This window comes from Salvelinus alpinus, chromosome 37 (genome assembly GCF_045679555.1).
Source record: "Salvelinus alpinus chromosome 37, SLU_Salpinus.1, whole genome shotgun sequence".
Lineage (NCBI taxonomy): Eukaryota > Metazoa > Chordata > Actinopteri > Salmoniformes > Salmonidae > Salvelinus > Salvelinus alpinus.
The window spans coordinates 17,530,358-17,550,629 of NC_092122.1; the positions used below are offsets into that span (position 1 = coordinate 17,530,358).

General features: G+C 47.3%; 1 protein-coding gene and 1 non-coding gene across 5 annotated transcripts in view; both read left to right on the forward strand.

The window, feature by feature from the left end:
- LOC139566038 (bridge-like lipid transfer protein family member 3B) overlaps nucleotides 1–20,272 on the forward strand; it is a 48,619-nt gene that overhangs the window by 20,552 nt on the left and 7,795 nt on the right. For 2 of the 4 annotated variants that reach the window (XM_071386875.1, XM_071386877.1), the window contains exons 9-19: nucleotides 90–173; nucleotides 701–862; nucleotides 1,830–1,939; nucleotides 2,020–2,161; nucleotides 2,415–2,611; nucleotides 2,914–3,681; nucleotides 4,286–4,950; nucleotides 7,160–7,240; nucleotides 13,395–13,549; nucleotides 17,501–17,673; nucleotides 19,502–19,652. In XM_071386875.1, the coding sequence (XP_071242976.1) occupies nucleotides 90–173; nucleotides 701–862; nucleotides 1,830–1,939; nucleotides 2,020–2,161; nucleotides 2,415–2,611; nucleotides 2,914–3,681; nucleotides 4,286–4,950; nucleotides 7,160–7,240; nucleotides 13,395–13,549; nucleotides 17,501–17,673; nucleotides 19,502–19,652 (2,688 nt within the window). Of the gene's footprint in view, nucleotides 1–89; nucleotides 174–700; nucleotides 863–1,829; nucleotides 1,940–2,019; nucleotides 2,162–2,414; nucleotides 2,612–2,913; nucleotides 3,682–4,285; nucleotides 4,951–7,159; nucleotides 7,241–13,394; nucleotides 13,550–17,500; nucleotides 17,674–19,501; nucleotides 19,653–19,877; nucleotides 19,935–20,272 lie in introns of all 4 variants that reach the window. The other 2 variants (XM_071386876.1, XM_071386878.1) reach the window with 2 other exon arrangements.
- On the forward strand, nucleotides 15,123–15,199 carry trnaa-ugc (transfer RNA alanine (anticodon UGC)). Its single transcript has one exon. It is a non-coding gene; the product is annotated as a tRNA-Ala (tRNA).

Sequence of the window (20,272 nt, forward strand, 5' to 3'; positions counted from 1 at the left end):
ACGCACATTGGACCTTTGTGCGTTACCTTAACTTCTGCCTCCTTCCCTCCCTCCATGCATCCCTCCTTCCCTCCCAACCCTCTCTCCAGTGATCAATAAGAGGATAACCGGTGGGGCCATGCAGCTCTCCTTCAGTCACATTACCCTAGACTACTACCCCTCCCACAGAGCAGGTAAACGCCACCACAACCTCTACACAACCACCCTACAACATTACTACCCCTCCCACAGAGCAGGTAGATGCCACCACATCCTCTACACAACCACCCTACAACATTACTACCCCTCCCACAGAGCAGGTAGACGCCACCACATCCTCTACACAACCACCCTACAACATTAATACCCCTCCCACAGAGCAGGTAAACACCACCACAATCTCTACCCAACCTCCGTCCAACATTACTACCCCTCCCACAGAGCAGGTAAACACCACCACAATCTCTACCCAACCTCCGTCCAACATTACTACCCCTCCCACAGAGCAGGTAAACACCACCACAACTTCTACCTAACCTCCCTCAACTGCCACATAGCTGATGGGAGTAATAGTGATCTTTCTGATCTCTCAACACCACAAAACATGTCTTTTTTTCTGTCTGTATACCACCTCTATTAGTGACAAGAGTAGGTACTTAGACAACGGTTTCTCCCTCGTCTCTTGCTTTCTGTCCTCTCCCCTTCGTTTCTCTGTCTCCAGGTGAGAGTTGTCTCCACTGGATGCAGTACAGTGAGGCCACTAAGGCCAGGGAGGGCTGGGCCAGGAGTCTACTGGAGGAGTTCAAGTCTAACGTGGAGATGTTGAAGACCGCCAAGAGAGACCGGGAGGGCCTGGCCAACTGTCACACCTCACCACAGCACGGTAAACAAAAGAGCAGCACAGTCACACACACACAGAGTACTGTAAACACGCACACAGACACACACCTTCCCTCAATATGATTGAAACATAGTAATCCAATAAAGGTGTGTGTTGGAGCATCTCTCCTAATTCACTTTTTATTCAACAACTATAAGGATATGTCTATTTTTTGGAGCATCTGTACTAATTCACTTTTTATTCACAACTATAAGGATATGTCTGTATCTGTTGGAGCATCTGTACTAATTCACTTTTTATTCAACAACTATAAGGATCTGTCTGTATTTGTTGGAGCATCTGTACTAATTCACTTTTTATTCAACAACTATAAGGATCTGTCTATTTTTTGGAGCATCTGTCCTGATTCACTTTTTATTCACAACTATACGAATCTGTCCCAGCAGCCCATGAGTGATATTGGTTAGACAGTTGACATTCAACTGAACTAGAATACACTTGATGTCATGAAGTGGGTAATTTTTTAGAAGAGCCCCTAGAGTTGGAATGAAGTGAAGTGTGTGTTTCCCTAGCATCACACTGCCTAGTCACTCTGAGTTCTGTGTCCCCCTCTCCAGTGTCCAGGTATCCCTCCAGTGTCTCCAGTGTTAGGGACAGTGTGTATGGTCCTGTAGGGCAGGACGAGACAGGAAGAGGAAGAATAGTGGTGGTTAGGGGGCCAGACGACCTACCCCCGGGGTGGGTGCGGGCACGAGCCATGGTGCGAGCGCGGGAGAGGGTGAGGGCACGGGGGCGGGCACAGTGCTGCTTCTCATGCCTAGAGCCAGGTACCCCCCTAACCGATGGTGTGCGCACGCGGTGTGCGGTGATACACACCTTTTGAGACGACGTCAGTGTGGCAGGTGGTCTGATTGGGTCTCTTTTTCTTTTCCCCGTTTCTCTCCCCCGTTTCCTTATTCTCCCTACCATCCTTTCTCTCCCTCCCCCTCTCTTCACCTCTCCTTTCTAGGTAAGATCAGTACTAGTTCTACCAGTATCCTCAGTTCTCCCCAGACCCCCAAGACGCAGCTCCTGTCCAGCTCCATTGTCCTCAGGATAGCTGACTTCAGCATCTACCAGGTCAGCACACGCACACAGTTGACGTGCCTATCTGATCCACCCACTTTGCGTACTGACCTCATCCCGTGTGTGTGTATCAGGTGTCCACAGCAGACCAGCGTCGCTCCAGCCCTAAGGCCATGATCTCCTGTAATAAGAAGTCCCTGTACCTCCCCCCTGAGATGCCTGCCATCCACGTCGAGTTCACCGAGTACTACTTCCCTGACGGAAAGGACTACCCCAGTAAGATTGGTTCCTACTCTCATTCAGTTCCTAGTTTTTGGTTCCTAGACCCTCATCCTACAGGGTGTACAGGTTTTATTCCAGCCTAGCGCTAACTCACCTGATTGAACTGTTTGAAGTCTTGACTTGATGTTTGTGAATCGGGTGTGTTAGTGCTGAGGGAAAGGTGAATGCATTAGTGCGTCACCTCTCTTCTCTTCCCCCTCCACCCTTTCTAGTTTCCAACCTCTCTTCTCTTCCCCACCTCCTGCAGTCCCTTGCCCCAACCTGTTTGTGCAGCTGAATGCGCTGCAGCTGGTGCTGGACCCCAGGAGCCTGGTGTGGTGCAACCTGTTTGCGCTGGACCTGAGGCAGAGCCTGGAACAGTTCATGGAGCTCTACAAGCTCAACGACGAGGAACAGAAGCCTGACGAGCACATCGACATCAGGGTGGACGGACTAATGCTCAAGGTAGAGGGCAGAAAGGACACACACACCCACACACTCTGTCATGATGTTATGTCGCTGTTCAAATCACACACACTCATATTCAGTACTTGGACACTTTGATTCAGTCATTTGAGAAATGCAAACGCTACCATAGCTGTGAAAAAAGCCCTTGAAAAGGTCAACACACTCCATTTCTGTAAGAGCATAGTCTTTACATTTCAACAGATTGGAAATTATGCTCATTAGTCATCTTGTACACATTGATGACCTTAGTATGTATATTTTCTAATAATGTGTTTCTCTTCCTCTCTCCCCCACCACAGTTGTTAGTGCCCACGGACAGGGACCCCTCCTATCCCCAGGACCTCCCCCGCTCCGTCTCTGTCCAATGCTCGGAGATGGTGGCTACCAACACCCGCCACCCCCCCAACTGCTCCCGCTCCCACCTGGAAGCCCTCCTCCTCTCCTTCCAAGAACAACAGTTCTTCTCCACCTCCTTTTCCTCCTTCCCTCGCTCCTCCACCTCCTTCCCAGTGATCCACCCCATTTTCCAGCGCCACGCGCATGAGCAGGACACTGTGTTGCACAATGTGTATAAAGGGTTGGTGTCGCCCTCGTTGGGCGTGGATGCCCTCAAAATGCCAGCTGCCACAGACTTGTGGGCGGTTCACTTTGCCCAGTTCTGGGTGGACTACGAGGGGACGCGCGGCGGGAAGGGGCGGCCCCAGCCCTTCGTCGACGCCTTCCCCCTCACTCTGTGGACGTGCCAGCCGGTCAGACACGCCCAGCACCAGGAGCGGCTAATGGGCGGGGCTTCGAGAGGGCAGAGAACGCCCCTTTCTGCAGCTGCAGGCCTGGCCAGGAGCGAGCCTTTGGATAACGTGGGACGTCTGCAGAGGAAGAGGCTTTTGAAGGAGTACTATAGTACTGTTACGGACGCCATGGCAACAGAGGCCTCGCTGCCGCCTAGCAACGGGCTTCACAAGCCACTGTCCCTGGACAACATCCCCCCACCTTCCTCGTCTTCCTCTTCCAGTAAGGAGGCAGACATGCACATGTTAGTGCACGTACAGAAGCATTTGAGCGCACAGGTGAGTGATGATACATATATTTTGGTGTGTCTGTACACTTTTGCGTGTGTGTATACACTAAGTGTACAAAACATTAGGAACGTTCTCTTTTCATAACATAGCTTTCACCCGGTCAGTCCATGATCCCTGATTGATGCCACTTGTGTGTGTGTGCCATTCAGAGGGTGAATGAGCAAGACAAAATATTTAAGTGCCTTTGAACTGGTTTTGGCAGTAGGTGCCAGGTGCACTGGTTTGTGTGTCAAGAACTGCAATGCTGCTGGGTTTGTCACACTCAACAGTTTCCCGTGTGTATCAAGAATGGTCCACCATCCAAAGGACATCCAGCCAACTTGACACAACTGTGGAAAGCATTGGCGTCAACATGGGCCAGCATCCCTGTGGAACGCTTTCCACACCTTGTAGAGTCCATGCCCCGATGAATTGAGGCTGTTCTGAGGGCAAAAGGGGATGGTGCAACTCAATATTAGGGAAGTGTTCCTAATGTTTTGTCCACTTTGTATTAATGTATGATGTGTGCGTATAATGTGAACCAACATGTGTTACACTGTTTATTTGAGAATACTGAAGTGTGTGTAGTTATGAGCATAATGTGTGTGTCCAGGTGAGCCACAGGCAGTACATGTTCCTGATGCGGCTGCAGCGCAGCATCAAAGCCTTGCAGCACACCCTGCAACAGGACCTGGAGGGGATGGGCTCCAAACGAGACAAGGCAAAGACCACATCGGACCCCCCTCCAGACCACCAGCCCTTCAGTGCCTGTGTGGGGATCCTGCTCAAAAGTGCGGAGGTAGCTCTCCTCTTGAAGCCGGTCCCCCAGCCCGAGGGTCCTGGTTCCCCCCTAGGGTCAGAGTTGTCCCCCTCGGAGAGTAGATGCACCTTGGAGACTGGGAGTGACGGAGGGGAGGGGGGAGATAGAGGAACCCACGTGGAGGGGGCTGGGACGAAGGGAAGCTGTACAGTGGACCAGCTTATGTGTGGGGGAGGGGTAGAGGGTGGGATAACGCAAGGCCCTGCCCCTCTCATCCCCGCCTCCGCCCCCAACCTGAAGGCGTCTCTTGACGAGAGGACAGGGAGATCGAGTTCAGAGGAGTTGGGAGAGGCTTCCCTGGAGGCCCGGACTGGGGGAGAGGAGCCGGGGACCGGAGTTGATTGTAAAGCCCAGCAGGGTGAGTCCTCCAGTGCAGACCCCACTCTCTCAGACCCACTCTCCACCAAAGACTGGAACGAGAAGAATCCTGGGGCCAGACTGCCTGAGTCTATGTCCAGGTAATTCCCTTCCTTCATTATCATAATACAGTCTGGTAATTTAGACTGTCGTTACCATAACAGTCCTTTTCCAGCTAAGTGTTTCCACTGCAGTCATTTAGCTGTGGTGCCAAGGCAAAAAAAATGTGGGACATAAAAGAAATGTATACCGAGGTGCACTTTGAAGATGCTGGAACAGTCCACATTTACTTTTCCTCTGCAGACAAAATCAGACAACCCCACAGTATAATAGTTCCTCTTTACATAATCGGCTTGTTGTGTGTTCTATGCAAGATAAATATTCCTCTCGAGGCGCGTTCAAGTTACGAGTGTCATAGTGAGGGAATTCCCAGAATCTAAAATCATTTATAGGCTGCTCACACTTTTACCAGCCGCACCGGTTTACTCTTTATATGGCCTGCGTATGGTCTAATGAAGGAACGCTGAATGAATGTAATTAATAACTTGGAATTAACTGAATTATCGAAAATAGGCCTACCTGCTTGCACTTTGTGCCAGCTGTGTATTCGTCTACCATGTTGTCCTTCCAAACTGGAGATTTCACTCTCGCAGCACTTTTCCACGGTGATGTAGCCTATTCCTTTATCATAACCTTTCTTTTTATTTCTCCGGTTAGGCCTACGTTAGCCATTTTCACGTAACCTAGGCTACCCAGGAAAAATACGCTTTGTAATGTGTAGTATCACAACCAGCGGTGATTGGGAGTCCCATAGGGCGGCGCACAATTGGCCCAGCGTCGTCCATGTTTGGCCGGGGTAGGCGTCATTGTAAATAAGAATTTGTTCTTAACTGACTTGCCTAGTTAAATAAAGGTTAAATAAATGATCTGGTTGGGAGAGGGAACATAAGCGCTGCACGTGGACAAATGAGAACATTTTAGCACCTCACGAATAAGGGACAGTTCCCGGCTCCACACTCAATGCGTGCTTAGCTGGTAGCCTTATGTCTGCCTCGCCGCTCACAGAATGGAATTCACAACACAAGCGCCTGGGTTTTGAAAGTGTATTAACTTGATTTTAAAATGTTTCCCGACACACAATATAATTGTTCTGAACCACGAGCCGACCCACGGGTTGAAAAGTTTTTTTTATTCCGCCTGCCAGCTGATTTTTATTTTTTAGGCTCACCCATGCCTATATGACCCGATGCAGGACTACTAATGATTAGCCCAATAGGGTAAATGCAGATAGGCTTACCCCATGCTTCAGCCTTTTTATTTATATCCACTATGCTGCATCAGTTGGGATACAGGTGATAATTCTTATTGCTAATAGCATACCTGATCATATGAACCATGCATAGGCTATAATAAGCATGGTCCACTATGTTACAATTTAAACAAATAATTTTACCAATATGTTATTTGGCTCATTTCTGGAGGTAGAAATTACATTTTGGTTGGTGTCAACATAATTTTATTTTCATACATTTTTGATAGAATGTCCTTTTAAAAAGTTAACAGAAGTGAGCTTCTTAGTCCTTCTGCATCAAAATTCTCTGGGGGGGGGGATCCCAAAACAGTGGGGGAGGGAAACCCCCCCGACTTTTCCCCTCTACTGCTACACATTTCTCCAGAGGAACACTGATTCCGTTACTTCCATAACACATTGTTCAGCTATTCAGACGGTCAGTTCTGTAAAACATTCACTGTGATGATTCACTCCAAATCAAAGCAAACAATAAGAACATCTTTACTGTAACTTAGTGCATGTCCCGGTCGGCAGATCAGCAGTTGGAAATGCAGGCCAATCGGCAGGCAGACCGTAACACTCATTCAGAGGACTTATGACAAGCTTTACATTAAGTCACTCCCATTACTGCAATACTCAGTCACAACAATACTTCCTGCAGATGTCATTACAGTTACTCACTTCATGCCCAGCTTAGTAAACCATCATTTAATGTTACTTTACTGTTACTTGGTCAGTCCCATCACATCAGTAGGTGGTTCTACATCATGCCTGTGTAAATACAGTGACCGCACTGTACCTGCCCTATACGCCACAATATCAATGTTGTCACCCATAAGAGGTGTTTGTTCATTTGTGTGTGTTTCTGCCTTGTCCAATGAGCTCCCATACAAGGTGTGCGTCTGTCTTATGTGTGTGTGTTTTTTTTTCTCACTCTGCTACTCTACTCTGTAGCTCAGTGTGTCCTCTGCTCTGACCCATGCGAGGTGTGTGTGTGTGTGTGTTCTCTCTCTACAAAGGAAAGGCAGTCTGTCAGTGGTTTCTGACCGGCTCAGCTCCTCAAACACCCGGTCCACCTCCCTATATTCTATTTCCAACATGTAAGACACGCTATGGGTCTGTCTGTGTGTGTGTGTCCGCATTCCTTTAAATATCTGTTCACTGTGTGTGTGTGTGTGTTTGGTGAATCTGTACTAGTAGTCGACCGATTAATCGGAATGGCCGATTAATTAGGGCCGACTTCAAGTTTTCATAACAATCGCAAATCGGTATTTTTGAACGCCGATTTTGCCGATTTATTTTTTATATATATATTCTTATTTTCATTCTTATTTTCAATGACGGCCTAGGCACGGTGGGTTAACTGCCTTGTTTAGGGGCAGAACGACAGATTTTACCTTGTCAGCTCAGGGATTCAATCTTGCAACCTTACGGTTAACTAGTCCAACGCTCTAACCACCTGCCTCACGAGGAGCCTGCCTGTTACGCGAATGCAGTAAGAAGCCAAGGTAAGTTGCTAGCTAGCATTAAACGTATCTTATAAAAAAACAATCAATCAATCATAATCACTAGTTATAACTACACATGGTTGATGATATTACTAGTTTATCTAGCGTGTCCTGCATTGCATATAATCGATGCGGTGCGCATTCGCGAAAAACCTAACCATAAACATCAATGCCTTTCTTAAAATCAATACACAGAAGTATGTATTTTTAAACCTGCATATTTAGCTAAAAGAAATCCAGGTTAGCAGGCAATATTAACCAGGTGAAATTGTGTCACTTCTCTTGCGTTCATTGCACGCAAAGTCAGCGTATATGCAACAGTTTGGGCCGCCTGGCTCTTTGCAAACTAATTTGCCAGAATTTTACGTAAATATGACATAACATTGAAGGTTGTGCAATGTAACAGGAATATTTAGACTTATGCATGCCACCCGTTAGATAAAATACGGAACGGTTCCGTATTTCACTGAAAGAATAAACGTCTTGTTTTCGAGATGATAGTTTCCGGATTCGACCATATTAATGACCTAAGGCTCGTATTTCTGTGTGTTATTATGTTATAATTAAGTCTATGATTTGATAGAGCAGTCTGACTGAGTGGTGGTAGGCACCAGCAGGCTCGTAAGCATTCATTCAAACAGCACTTTCGTGCGTTTTGCAAGCAGTTCTTCGTTGTGATTCAAGCATTGCGCTGTTTATGACTTCAAGCCTATCAACTCCCGAGATTAAGCTGGTGTAACCGATGTGAAATGGCTAGCTAGTTAGCGGGGTGCGCGCAAATATCGTTTCAAACGTCACTCGCTCTGAGACTTGGAGTGGTTGTTCCCCTTGCTCTGCAAGGGCCGCGGCTTTTGTGGAGCGATGGGTAACGCTGCTTCAAGGGTGGCTGTTGTCGATGTGTTCCTGATTCGAGCCCAGGTAGCGGCGAGGAGAGGGATGGAAGCTATACTGTTACACTGGCAATACTAAAGTGCCTATAAGAACATCCAATAGTCAAAGGTATATGAAATACAAATCGTATACATTTACATTACATTTAAGTCATTTAGCAGACGCTCTTATCCAGAGCGACTTACAAATTGGTGCATTCACCTTATGATATCCAGTGGAACAACCACTTTACAATAGTGCATCTAACTCTTTTAAGGGGGGGGGGTTAGAAGGATTACTTTATCCTATCCTAGGTATTCCTTAAAGAGGTGGGGTTTCAGGTGTCTCCGGAAGGTGGTGATTGACTCCGCTGACCTGGCGTCGTGAGGGAGTTTGTTCCACCATTGGGGTGCCAGAGCAGCGAACAGTTTTGACTGGGCTGAGCGGGAACTGTACTTCCTCAGAGGTAGGGAGGCGAGCAGGCCAGAGGTGGATGAACGCAGTGCCCTTGTTTGGGTGTAGGGCCTGATCAGAGCCTGAAGGTACGGAGGTGCCGTTCCCCTCACAGCTCCATAGGCAAGCACCATGGTCTTGTAGCGGATGCGAGCTTCAACTGGAAGCCAGTGGAGAGAGCGGAGGAGCGGGGTGACGTGAGAGAACTTGGGAAAGTTGAACACCAGACGGGCTGCAGCGTTCTGGATGAGTTGTAGGGGTTTAATGGCACAGGCAGGGAGCCCAGCCAACAGCGAGTTGCAGTAATCCAGACGGGAGATGACAAGTGCCTGGATTAGGACCTGCGCCGCTTCCTGCGTGAGGCAGGGTCGTACTCTGCGAATGTTGTAGAGCATGAACCTACAGGAACGGGTCACCGCCTTGATGTTAGTTGAGAACGACAGGGTGTTGTCCAGGATCACGCCAAGGTTCTTAGCACTCTGGGAGGAGGACACAATGGAGTTGTCAACCGTGATGGCGAGATCATGGAACGGGCAGTCCTTCCCCGGGAGGAAGAGCAGCTCCGTCTTGCCGAGGTTCAGCTTGAGGTGGTGATCCGTCATCCACACTGATATGTCTGCCAGACATGCAGAGATGCGATTCACCACCTGGTTATCAGAGGGGGGAAAGGAGAAGATTAATTGTGTGTCGTCTGCATAGCAATGATAGGAGAGACCATGTGAGGATATGACAGAGCCAAGTGACTTGGTGTATAGCGAGAATAGGAGAGGGCCTAGAACAGAGCCCTGGGGGACACCAGTGGTGAGAGCACGTGGTGCGGAGACAGATTCTCGCCACGCCACCTGGTAGGAGCGACCTGTCAGGTAGGACGCAATCCAAGCGTGGGCCGCGCCGGAGATGCCCAGCTCGGAGAGGGTGGAGAGGAGGATCTGATGGTTCACAGTATCAAAGGCAGCCGATAGGTCTAGAAGGATGAGAGCAGAGGAGAGAGAGTTAGCTTTAGCAGTGCGGAGCGCCTCCGTGACACAGAGAAGAGCAGTCTCAGTTGAATGACTAGTCTTGAAACCTGACTGATTTGGATCAAGAAGGTCATTCTGAGAGAGATAGCAGGAGAGCTGGCCAAGGATGGCACGTTCAAGAGTTTTGGAGAGAAAAGAAAGAAGGGATACTGGTCTGTAGTTGTTGACATCGGAGGGATCGAGTGTAGGTTTTTTCAGAAGGGGTGCAACTCTCGCTCTCTTGAAGACGGAAGGGACGTAGCCAGCGGTCAAGGATGAGTTGATGAGCGAGGTGAGGTAAGGGAGAAGGTCTCCGGAAATGGTCTGGAGAAGAGAGGAGGGGATAGGGTCAAGCGGGCAGGTTGTTGGGCGGCCGGCCGTCACAAGACGCGAGATTTCATCTGGAGAGAGAGGGGAGAAAGAGGTCAAAGCACAGGGTAGGGCAGTGTGAGCAGAACCAGCGGTGTCGTTTGACTTAGCAAACGAGGATCGGATGTCGTCGACCTTCTTTTCAAAATGGTTGACGAAGTCATCAGCAGAGAGGGAGGAGGGGGGAGGAGGGGGAGGAGGATTCAGGAGGGAGGAGAAGGTGGCAAAGAGCTTCCTAGGGTTAGAGGCAGATGCTTGGAATTTAGAGTGGTAGAAATTGGCTTTAGCAGCAGAGACAGAAGAGGAGAATGTAGAGAGGAGGGAGTGAAAGGATGCCAGGTCCGCAGGGAGGCGAGTTTTCCTCCATTTCCGCTCGGCTGCCCGGAGCCCTGTTCTGTGAGCTCGCAATGAGTCGTCGAGCCACGGAGCAGGAGGGGAGGACCGAGCCGGCCTGGAGGATAGGGGACATAGAGAGTCAAAGGATGCAGAAAGGGAGGAGAGGAGGGTTGAGGAGGCAGAATCAGGAGATAGGTTGGAGAAGGTTTGAGCAGAGGGAAGAGATGATAGGATGGAAGAGGAGAGAGTAGCGGGGGAGAGAGAGCGAAGGTTGGGACGGCGCGATACCATCCGAGTAGGGGCAGTGTGGGAAGTGTTGGATGAGAGCGAGAGGGAAAAGGATACAAGGTAGTGGTCGGAGACTTGGAGGGGAGTTGCAATGAGATTAGTGGAAGAACAGCATCTAGTAAAGATGAGGTCAAGCGTATTGCCTGCCTTGTGAGTAGGGGGGGAAGGTGAGAGGGTGAGGTCAAAAGAGGAGAGGAGTGGAAAGAAGGAGGCAGAGAGGAATGAGTCAAAGGTAGACGTGGGGAGGTTAAAGTCACCCAGAACTGTGAGAGGTGAGCCATCCTCAGGAAAGGAACTTATCAGGGCGTCAAGCTCATTGATGAACTCTCCAAGGGAACCTGGAGGGCGATAAATGATAAGGATGTTAAGCTTGAAAGGGCTGGTAACTGTGACAGCATGGAATTCAAAGGAGGCGATAGACAGATGGGTCAGGGGAGAAAGAGAGAATGTCCACTTGGGAGAGATGAGGATCCCAGTGCCACCACCCCGCTGACCAGAAGCTCTCGGGGTGTGCGAGAACACGTGGGCAGACGAGGAGAGAGCAGTAGGAGTAGCAGTGTTATCAGTGGTAATCCATGTTTCCGTCAGTGCCAAGAAGTCGAGGGACTGGAGGGAAGCATAAGCTGAGATGAACTCTGCCTTGTTGGCCGCAGATCGGCAGTTCCAGAGGCTGCCTGAGACCTGGAACTCCACGTGGGTCGTGCGCGCTGGGACCACCAGGTTAGAGTAGCAGCGGCCACGCGGTGTGAAGCGTTTGTATGGTCTGTGCAGAGAGGAGAGAACAGGGATAGACAGACACATAGTTGACAGGCTACAGAAGAGGCTACGCTAATGCAAAGGAGATTGGAATGACAAGTGGACTACACGTCTCGAATGTTCAGAAAGTTAAGCTTACGTTGCAAAAACTCTTATTGACTAAAATGATATAGTACTGCTGGCTGGTGAAATAGGCTAGCTAGCAGTGGCTGCGTTGTTGACTTTGTTTGAAAGTGTAGCTGGCTAGGTAACCTCTAACTGGCTAGGTAACCTCGACAATTACTCTAGACTACACAATTATCTTGGATACAAAGACGGCTATGTAGCCAGCTAAGATCAAACAAATCAAACTGTTGTACTGTAATGAAATGAAATGTAATACTACCTGTAATACTACCTGTGGAGCAAAGCGGAATGCAACTACTCGCTCCAAACCAAACCGGAAGTGCGTATCGTAGAGGGAGAGGCAATAGAAGTGTTGTTTCTTGTATTATTGTCTTTTGTGTCTTTAGAGGACTGCTTCACCTTAATGTCCCCTTTCCCTTTTCTTCTGTCCTTATTTTGTCCCACTTTGTCCCTTCTTTGTCCCTTCTTCTCTTCTGCCAACTAGACACTCCTTGTTAGCTAGCTAGCTTCTTTCAGGAATGTCCCTAGCAACTGCCTAGCAACAGGTAAACAACTTAGCTAGCTAAGAAAACGGTATAATTTTATGAAAAATTGTTACTTTTTCAAAAGCCTTTCTTCTTTGTTTGCTGCTTGTTTGGTCTCCTATTCAGTTTGCAGTTTTCTTTTGATTTTTTTTCGATGTACTTTACTCTAAAAAAACATTTAAATTTCAATATTTGTAGGAGCTCATCTTTTCAGCTGCTGCTGCTTAATTTGGAACTCCGGAATATAGAGATATGTCTCTCTATGTATAGAGAGAAATAGTCCTATAATTCCTATAAGAACTACAACCTAAAACTTCTTACCTGGGAATATTGAAGACTCATGTTAAAAGGAACCACCAGCTTTCTCATGTTCTGAGCAAGGAACTTAAACGTTAGCTATCTTACATGGCACATATTGCACTTTTACTTTCTTCTCCAACACTTTGTTTTTGCATTATTTAAACCTAATTGAACATGTTTCATTATTTATTTGAGGCTAAATTGATTTTATTGATGTATTATATTAAGTTAAAATAGGTGTTCATTCAGTATTGTTGTAATTGTCATTATTACAAATAAATTTGGTCCTCCAATAATCTGTATCGGAGTTGAAAAATCATAATCGGTCGACCTCTAATCTGTACGTGTGCATGTAGAATTGTCTGTGGTTGGGTGTATATCTGTGGGAGTGTATGTGGGTCTGTATACATTTACACGCTGCAAGTTGGTGTGTGTACCCGGTGAATAGTGTGTGTAGCCTTTATCTGGTGACTAGTAGCATATAGCCTTGGCTAGGTCAATGTTCTAGACCTGAGCCCGGTTTCCCAAAAACATCTTAAGGCTAAGTTCATTGTTAGAATCAGCTCAATGGTTCTGATGATGAACTCAGCCTTAAAATGCTTTTGGGAAACCGGGCGCAGGGCTATTCAAATCAAATCCAAGCCTTGAGGTCCACAGTACTCCTGTTTTTCTTTCCCCTCACCCTTCTCTCACACTCACTCTTGTTTGTTTGTGTGTGTGTTCCAGTGGGCGTCTGATGAGGGAGCGTTCCCAGTCCAGTTTCTCAGTGTCCTATAAGAACATGAAGAAGACTCCATCTCTGCAGTCCTTGGACAACCTCTCCATAGACAGCTTCCTGATGGAGGACGGAGACACAGACACATACAGCCTGCTGGAGAGGGGTAGGAAACACACACACACACACACACACACACACACACACACACACACACACACACACACACACACACAGGGCCCTGGGTCTGAGACTTCCTGACGGGCTGACCCCAGGTGGTGAAGGAAGGCAACATCACCTCCACCACTCTGACCCTCAACACGGGGGCCCCTCAGGTGCGTCCTCAGCCGCCTGCTATACTCCCTGTTCACCCATGACTGCGTGGTCACCAACTCATTCATCGGGTTTGCTGACGACACAACAGTGGTAGGCATGATTTATTAACAACAATGAGACAGCCTACAAGGAGGAGGTGAGAGCCCTGGTGGAGTGGTGCCAGGAAAATAACCTATCCCTCAATGTCAACAAAACGAAGGAGCTGATCGTGGACTTCAGGAGGCCACAGCGAGAGAACGCCCCCATCCACAGGCAGTGGATAGAGTCAAAAGCTTCTAGTTCCTCACTGAGAATGTGAAATGGTTCCGTCACACCGACAGTGTGGTGAAGAAGGCGCAACAAAGCCTCTTCAACCTCAGGATGCTGAAGAAATTCGGCCTGGCCCCTAATATGTTGAACAAACCAGCCGCGTTGCAAAATAAATGTACATACATGTTGTTCAATCGTTTCATCCACTGCTCGCACTTGTCAACGGGTGTCTGCGTATCAGGCACTGTAGTATAACTTGGCTCTATTTTAGACGCTTGATTCGCTGCAAGTCCAGCCTCTCCTATCTACTCATTGGTTTTTAGGAGCATATACCCACGTGGGTGTTTGAAAGATGAACTGAGGTCCACACTCCAGGCCAGTTGGTGGCGGTAATGCACCTTAGTTGGTTGCCAACTGCAATATAAAATCCACAGAAGAATATGAACAAGGAGAGGCTAATCAAAGAAAACTAACTAGGTTTCCCCTTTTTATCTGTGGATTCATTGTCGGAGTAGAGAACACACGATTTTGTATGACTCAAAATGGGGTCAAAATTCGACAAAGTTCCAGCTAAAAAAAAAATACTGTATGCATTTCAGGTAAAATAACAAGCCAAAGTTTATCTCCCAGGACAAATGAACTAGCAACAGCAAGCTAGCTAAATGTCCATTAATGTTTCATGTATGTTTCGACCTCTCCCTAAATTAATATAGTTGGTTCACAGTAGGTTTTGGTATTTTAACCTGTGTGTCATGAACACGTCTGGTGGAGATAGACAAAATCAACACGCGCGCACACAGACGATGAGCAAGTTTGGTTAGCATGTAAGACCCTCACCAACTTCTACTGATGTACCATCGAGAGCATCCTGTCAGGGCTGTATTACCGCATGGTACGGCAGTTGCACCGCCCGCAACCTCCATGCTTTCCAGAGGGTGGTGCGGTCAGCCCAACGCATTATTGTGTGCATCTACAGCACCCTTTGTCTCAAAGGCCAAGAAGATCATCAAGGACCTCCGCCACCTGAGTCGCGGCCTGTTCAACCAGCTACTATCTAGAAGATGGAGACAGTACAGGTGCATCAAAACAGCTTCTATATCCAGGCCATCAGACTGTTTAAATAGTCATCACTAGCCGGCCTCCGCCCAGTAGGTGGTCCCGTGTGGCTCAGTTGGTAGAGCATGGCGCTTGCAACGCCAGGGTTGTGGGTTCAATTCCCACGGGGGGACCAGGATGAATATGTATGAACTTTCCAATTTGTAAGTCGCTCTGGATAAGAGCGTCTGCTAAATGACTTAAAATGTAAATGTACTCTACCCTGCACCTTAGAGACTGCTGCTCTATGTACATAATAATGTTTACATACTGATTTACCCACTTCATATGTATATACTGTATTGTAGTCATGGCTCATCCTATAAAGCTACTGCTGTACACACCTTTTCTATTCATATACTGTCCATACTGTCTATACACACCATTCACATACATATATTTATATTCCAGACTCCGGTCCGGAAGCTATTTCCTGCCAGTCTATCCATTTTGCTGTGGGGTTTGTAGTGTGTGTTTTAAATACTGTATTCTCAACATAGCTCATTGATTGTGTTTCTTGTTTGATGTTTTACTGCATTGTTCGGAGCTAGTAACTAGCATAAGCATTTCACTGCACCCGCTATAACATCTTCTAAACTGTGTATGCGATCAATAAACTTCGATTTGACACACACACGGTTGAGCATGATTCTCCTCCAGGCATTACAAGTCTGACTAGGTCTATCCATCATACGCAGATCTTGTCACTGTGCCTCAGTTTGTTTGTTTTTTTATTATTTGGGGGGGGGGGGGGGGTTATAGGAGAACATAACTCGAAAAGACACATCTTTTACACTTTTATTTGGCCTAAATATGGAGGGAATACTCCAGACTTAGTCCTGAGAATAAACCATGTTTCTATACATATTGAATGGCTTTTGAGTTCTTTCTATTCCATAGTTTGTCCAGGAGATGGCAGTTGTGAGCTGATGTTTTCTATACCAGAATAAAGATTATAAACTCAGCAAACAAATAAATGTCCTAACTGTCAACTGCATTTATTTTCAGCAAACTTAATGTGTAAATATTTGTATGAACATAAGATTCAACAACAGACACAAACTGAACAAGTTCCACAGACATGGAATAATGTGTCCCTGAACAAAGGGGGGGTCAAAATCAAAAGTAACAGTCAGTATTTGGTGTGGCCACCAGCTGCATTAAGTACTGCAGTGCATCTCCTCCTCATGGAATGCACCATATTTGCCAGTTCTTGCTGTGAGATGTTACCCCACTCTTCCACCAAGGCACCTGCAAGTTCCCAGACATTTCTGGGGGGGGGGGGGGGGATGGCCCTAGCCCTCACCCTCCGATCCAACAGGTCCCAGTCGTGCTCAATGGGATTGAGATCCGGGCTCTTCACTGGCCATGGCAGAACACTGACATTCCTGTCTTGCAGGAAATCACGCACAGAACGAGCAGTATGGCTGGTGGCATTATCATGCTGCTCATGTCAGGATGAGCCTGCAGGAAGGGTACCACATGAGGGAGGAGGATGTTTTCCCTGTAACGCACAGCATTGAGATTGCCAGCAATGACAACAAGCTCAGTCCGATGATGCTGTGACACACCGCCCCAGATCCTGATGGACCCTCCACCTCCAAATCGATCCCGCTCCAGAGTACAGGCCTCGGTGTAACGCTTATTCCTTTGATGATAAACGCGAATCCGACCATCACCCCTGGTGAGACAAAACCGCGACTCGTCAGTGAAGAGCACTTTTTTTCCAGTCCTGTCTGGTCCAGCGACGTTTGGTTTGTGCCCATAGGCGACGTTGTTGCTGGTGATGTAAGGCAGGTCCTCACCAGACAACAGGCCTACAAGCCCTCAGTCCAGCCTCTCTCAGCCTATTGTTGACAGTCTGAGCACTGATGCAGGGGTTGTGCGTTCCTGGTGTAACTCGGGGAGTTGTTGTTGCCATCCTGTACCTGTCCCGCAGGTGTGATGTTTGGATGTACCGATCCTGTGCAGGTGTTGTTACACGTGGTCTGCCACTGCGAGGATGATCAGCTGTCCGTCCTGTCTCCCTGTAGCGCTGTCTTAGGCATCTCACAATACGGACATTGCAATTTATTGTCCTGGCCACATCTGCAATCCTCATGCCTCCTTGCAGCATGCCTAAGGCACGTTCACGCAGATGAGCAGTGACCCTGGGCATCTTTCTTTTGGTGTTTTTCAGAGTCAGTAGAAAGGACTCTTTAGTGTCCTAAGTTTTCATAACTGTGACCTTAATTGCCTACCGTCTGTAAGCTGTTAGTGTCTTAATGACCGTTCCACAGGTGCATGTTCATTCATTGTTTATGGTTCACTGAACAAGCATGGGAAACAGTCCTGTAAAAGGGACATTTCTTTTTTTGCTGAGTTTTTACGTTTGTGTCTGGTATTTATCAATGTTTTGGTAGCAGACCACCAATTTTAATTCATTCTGTGTCCACAGACGACGTGTCCATCTCAGGCTTTAAGGATGTGGTGAGGGATCAGAGTGCCACAGAAATTGCCAAGGAGGCAGCAGCCTTAGCGGCCATGGGCACAGGGGAGCAGGACGGTGCTGGCTCACCAGATACTGTCAGTGCCACCTCCCAGAGCATTGACGAACCCACCAAAGACATGGTAATACACACATGCACAGGAAATGTATGTTCACATGCAGGCATGGATACATGAACACACACACTGCTGTACACACACATGCATACACGCACACTATACAGTGCATTCGGAAAGTATTCAGACCCCTTGACTTTTTCCACATTTTGTTACGTTACAGCCTTATTCTAGAATTGATTAAATTGTTTTTTCCCCCTCATCAATCTACACACAATACCCCATAATGACAAAGCAAAAACAGTTTTTTTGACATTTTTGCAAATGTATTAAAAATATACTGATATCACATTTACATAAGTATTCAGACCCTTTACTCAGTACTTTGTTGAAGCACCTTTGGCAGCGATTACATCCTCGAGTCTTCTTGGGTATGACGCTACAAGCTTGGCACACCTGTCTTTGTGGAGTTTCTGCCGTTCTCTGCAGATCCTCTCAAGCTCTGTCAGGTTGAACAGGGAGTGTCACTGCACAGCTATTTTCAGGTCTCTCCGGAGATGTTCGATCGGGTTCAAGTCCGGGCTCTGGCTGGGCCATTCAAGGTCTAAGCCACTCCTGTGTTGTCTTGGGTGTGTGCTTAGAGCCGTTGTCCTGTTGGAAGGTGAACCTTCGCCCCAGTCTGAGGTCCTGAGCGCTCTGGAGCAGGTTTTAATCAAGGATCTCTTTGTACTTTGCTCTGTTCATCTTTGCCTCGATCTTGACTAGTCTCCCAGTCCATGCCGCTAAAAAACATCCACACAGCATGATGCTGCCACAAACATGCTTCACCGTAGGGATGGTGCCAGATTTCCTCCAGATGTGACGCTTGGCAGTCAGGTCAAAGAGTTCAATCAGACCAGAGAAGCTTGTTTCTCATGGTCTGAGAGTCTTTAGGAGCATTTTGGCAAACTCGAAGCGGGCTGTCATGTAAGCGGGCTGTCATCCTTTTACTAAGGAGTGTCTTCCGTCTGGCCACTCAACCAAAAAGGCCTGATTGGTGGAGTGCTGCAGAGATGGTTGTCCTTCTGGAAGGTTCTCCCATCTCCACAGAGGAACTCTGGGTTCTTTGCCACCTCCCTGACCAAGGCCCTTCTTCCCCCGATTGCTCAGTTTGGCCGTGCGGCCATTTCTAGGAAGAGTCTTGGTTGTTCCAAACTTCTTCTATTTAAGAATGATGGAGGCCACTATGTTCTTGGGGACCGTCAATGCTGTAGAACTGTTTTGGTACCCTTCCCCAGATCTGTGCCTCGACACAATCCTGTCTCGGAGCTCTACAGACAATCCCTTTGACCTCATGGCTTGGTTTTTGCTCTGACATGGTACCTTACACACACACACCTGTCAACGATGGTACCTTATATAGACAGGTGTGTGCCTTTCCAAATTATGTTCAATCAATTGAATTTACCACAGGTGGACTCCAATCAAGTTGTAGAAACATCAATGGAAACAGGATGCACCTGAGCTCAATTTCGAGTCTCATAGCAAAAGGTCTAAATACTTATGTAAATAAAGTATTTATGTTTTTTATGTTTAATACATTTGCAAACATTTCTAAAAACCTTTTTTCTGTTGTCATTGTGAGGTATTGTGTGTAGATTGTTTAATTTAATCCATTTTAGAACAAGGCTGTAACGTAACTAAATGTGGAAAAAGTCAAGGGGTCTGAATACTTTCCGAAAGCACTGTACACATATATATATACACACACACACATGCATGAGTACACTTGAGCATTTTTCATTTCCTGAACTGTAATTTTACCCCACTTTCTGAATTGATTGAATTAACTTACATTTTTATTCATTTTAGCTGACTCTCCTATCCAACTTAATGCCTCCCTCTCTCCCTCCAGGTGTCGGTGCTGGTGCTGAAGGTGCAGTGTGTGTGTGGGGGGATGGAAGTGCGAGGGGAGAGCACAGCTGTATCTCTGGAGGTGGGCTGCGTCAGACCCACACAGCTGGGAAACGTCAGCCTCCGACAATACCTCAGCAACCGCAGCCTGGGTGAAGACACACACAGACGCATGCGTAGACACACAAATGTGTACATGCATGCATGCATACATACATACATGTACACACACCACGACATACATTGCAGTCACACATACTGCAGTCACACTGCAGTTTTGCTATTCCCCATTCTCTTGGAGTACTATCTATAGCTGGATTAAGGCTACACACACACACTCCCAATTGACTTGGTTTACCCTTCCATAACTCTTGCAGGTATGGTACCCACTGCTCAGGGCAGCACTATTGTACCCCCTGCCCCAGGCAGCGAAGGTATGTGTGTGTGGAACATAAGCATGGGTAGGCAAACGCAAGCTTGCACACAAGTGTTACTACCTGTTTGTTTGTGTTAGTGTGTCTCTGATTTCATCATTGGTATGAAATGACAGATAGTAATTAGCATTTTTGCTCCACCAAGCATGCTACACACCTTTGTTTTACTATCCTTGTGGGGACCAAACAATTGATTCCCATTCAAAATCCTATTTTCCCTAACCACAAACCCCTAAACCTAACCATAATTGTAGCCCTGAACCTAACCCCTAAGTCTATAAATAGCCTTTTTCCTTGTGGGGATTGGCAAAATGTCCAAGATTTTCCTTGTTTTACTA